Here is a 3,662-nt window from a genome sequence, read left to right on the forward strand (position 1 = left end):
AATTTTGGCTACGACTTCTCTTTTTCCCCTTCTCTCTGTAATTTTTCGCAATACAAGATAACGATGAAACAGATGTTCGTAATAAATCTAATCACGTAACTGATTTTTGTATATTACACATTTTATAAATAATATAGTAGTCAAAATATATCGTAAAAATCAAAGTTATCGATAAAGTAATTTCTGATTTAGACCTTTGGTAAAAAAAATTAAAGATTATCGTCTAGAATGAAATAAACACGGATGCACTAACGTATATGTAATATTTCCTGTTATGTACGTCATTATATTTATGAGAACGTTATCAACTTTGAATAGTTGAAAGGTTGAAGGATTATCGAGATTGATGTGATGCAATAAAAGGGAAGGTTATGGGAAGGCTATCTTTAATGTTCGTTTTCCTTATACAATTAGTATAAAAGCCATCCGCTTCTGCATTTCATTCATGTTATTTAATATATTGTACGTGTGATACTTTCTGTGGGAAAGTTTCATATAACATTTATTCAAGCATTTATGTCAAAATGTTGGCCATAAATACGGCGAACGTTATAAATTTGTTAATTACAACGTTTCACATTGCAAATCTCGCTGTCACTCCTGTTAATCATCGTGAAGTAGAACTCCACGATGCAATTTCAAATTTAATAAGGGATTCTCTAAAAGACGATATTACGATTGAATATGATTGGGGACTTGATTTTGATGATCCATCGGAACCTCAAGCTGTACAGTTTGTAGATTCGTATGATCCTCATGCTGAAGAAGATAACTATGAAAATGAAGTTTGTATTGTAGATGACGAAGGTGGAAGTGTAGATTTAAATTATAAAAGAAAAGCGGTTGAATATTGGAACAGTGGAAAAAAAAGACGTTTATCCGTTTCTGTTGTACAGAATTGTTTTAGAAAGGTAAATTCTCATTAAAAAATAAGTACAATACTAACTAAATATAGATAAACGTGTATAAATATCATAGTGGATAATAAACAGAAGTCAGGAACAACGTTTCATGTCGCATGTTCATCTGCATTCGATTAATTTTCTTGTGTTTGATATAATCTTTTAAATATTGGATCTTTTTTCTCTTTTAGGTAAAACATGTTTCGCAATTGTACAGATGGCAGGAGTATATAATGCGTGGAGGGACAAACAGAGACAAATTGATATTCATTGCCGAATATGTATTAATAAAATTTCAAGAAACTATTGATAGAGGATCTATTATTCATGACATCGATTTGCGAAGGTGGACGCTAGAAGCAAAGGAGCAAGTGAATTTTGCTACATTTAAAGCAGGACATTGGTGGATATGGAATTTTAAAAAAATTCATCGCATCACATCACGTAAAATAACGAAATTTAAAACGCAATCTAATTTACAAGCTGATGCACTGATACATCAAAATGCAGAAGAATTTGTGACAAATGTAAAACCACATATTGCTATAACTGGTGAAGGATCAACTTATAATGCAGATAAAAGCGGTTTTAATCTAGAAATACATTCTAGAAGAACATTAACTAATATGGGAGTAAAGACAGTCGATTCTACTGTTCAATCTTTATCTTCTATAAGTCATAGTTATACTATTATGCCAATTATATCTGCGAACGGGTATCTTCTTTCGCCTCTATATATCTTAAAAGAAACTACTGGGTCGTTTGAACCACGAGTAGAAGAAACTCTTTTTCGACCTGCTAATGTTTACATTGCGACTTCAAAATCCGGAAAGCTCACAACCCAACACTTTACAAATTGGTTTTTAGAGGTATATCTTCCGAATACTAAAGAGAAAAGTTTGCTGTTGCTAGATTCATGGACAGGCCATTGCCCGGAACAGTTAATCACCTTTAAAAAAAGGTAAAAAAAGGCGACCAGTTAAGGGCACGCCATTAACAAAAATTATCCATTGCAAACCCATGTAGAATCCTATCCTATTGCAAACCCATGTAGAATTGTATTAAAAATTATCCATTGCAAACTTATGTAGAATCCTACATTGCAAACCCATGTACAATAGAATTGTATGAAAAATTATCGATTATAAACCCATGTACAATCGTAACAAAAGTAATGAAATAAAAAAAAAATTGCGCCAAGTGAAAGTAGAAACTTGTACCAGTGGAAAATTAAAGTTGCAGACATATATAGAGTCGTATAATGAATCAGTAAAAATTTAAATTTGCAAATGTAGAATCGTACCATAAAAAAACTTATCTTTTAAAAAAAAAGATAAACAAGATGCCAAGTCCATGCGCCATGTGAAAAAGAAATAAAAAAATTTTAGTTAAAAAAACTGGGCGCGCTGCTAAGTTTCAAAATTACAATGCACCTTAAAGTAACATTAATTAATTTAAACACAAAACATATTTTAACTGTAATGAGTTTAAAAGTAACAATTTAATTTTAATATTGTTAGAATATTATTTAGCAGCGCTCCCAGTTTTTTTAACTAAAATTTTTTTATTTCTTTTTCACATGGCGCATGGACTTGGCATCTTGTTTATCTTTTTTTTTAAAAGATAAGTTTTTTTATGGTACGATTCTACATTTGCAAATTTAAATTTTTACTGATTCATTATACGATTCTATATATGTCTGCAACTTTAATTTTCCACTGGTACAAGTTTCTACTTTTACTTGGCGCAATTTTTTTTTATTTCATTACTTTTGTTACGATTGTACATGGGTTTATAATCGATAATTTTTCATACAATTCTATTGTACATGGGTTTGCAATGTAGGATTCTACATAAGTTTGCAATGGATAATTTTTAATACAATTCTACATGGGTTTGCAATAGGATAGGATTCTACATGGGTTTGCAATGGATAATTTTTGTTAATGGCGTGCCCTTAACTGGTCGCCTTTTTTTACCTTTTTTTAAAGGTGAGTTTTTAGAGATTATATCATTCATTTTTGTATATTTTTATGACCGGAATAGAACAATTATTAAACATGTTTATCTAAACTTCTTTGCTTAAAATGATGTGTACAATCATATCCTAGAATCCTGATCATTCCTCCTAAAGCATCCTATTTATATAAATTTACCCATATGTGTGTGTGTGTGTGTGTGTGTGTGTGTGTGTACTAATGTCGAGCATTTTTTATACATTTTCTATTAAATTTAGATAAAAGTTGCAGGATTTCGAAAAAGAAAAAGTTGACACAGACTTTTTCCTAAACGGCGATTTTCAAGGTTATTTAAAGGTCACTTATATTTTCAAAATAGAATTACCTTAATTTTTCTCATATAAATCGATTCCTCGCAATATTTACTATAAAAAGTTGTAAAGGTATAATTTTTACATAATCTTACATAAACTTCGAAATATTACAAATATTTTATTCTATGAAATATTTCAGTTTATGTAAAATTATGTTAACTATCTTTTAAATTATTCACTTTTAGCCATCTTACCCTTACAACCTTTTATAGTGAATATTGCAACAAATTGGTTTATATATATAATATATATATATAATATATATATAACATCAGTTATTATTAATTGATGTTTACATTTATTTTTAGACTTACTAGAGCTCTAATGCTCCACATTTTTTGCAAAAACTGTTTATTCTACAGATTTCAAATATGCTTTTAAATGATGATTGAATATTTCCTTTTTTTAATTATTTTTATTATTATTTT

General features: G+C 29.3%; 1 protein-coding gene across 1 annotated transcript; it reads left to right on the top strand.

Annotated features, from left to right (window-relative positions):
• The first annotated feature begins 378 nt into the window (after positions 1-378).
• LOC114935156 (uncharacterized) lies at positions 379-1,882 on the top strand. The gene is made up of 2 exons (XM_029307892.2): positions 379-911; positions 1,094-1,882. Exons 1-2 carry the CDS (start codon positions 525-527, stop codon positions 1,865-1,867), a joined length of 1,161 nt encoding a protein of 386 aa, XP_029163725.1. The 5' UTR covers positions 379-524; the 3' UTR covers positions 1,868-1,882.
• Positions 1,883-3,662: the final 1,780 nt, after the last annotated feature.

This window comes from Nylanderia fulva, unplaced genomic scaffold, assembly GCF_048542155.1.
Source record: "Nylanderia fulva isolate GAGA-0341 unplaced genomic scaffold, ASM4854215v1 Scaffold112, whole genome shotgun sequence".
Classification (NCBI taxonomy): domain Eukaryota; kingdom Metazoa; phylum Arthropoda; class Insecta; order Hymenoptera; family Formicidae; genus Nylanderia; species Nylanderia fulva.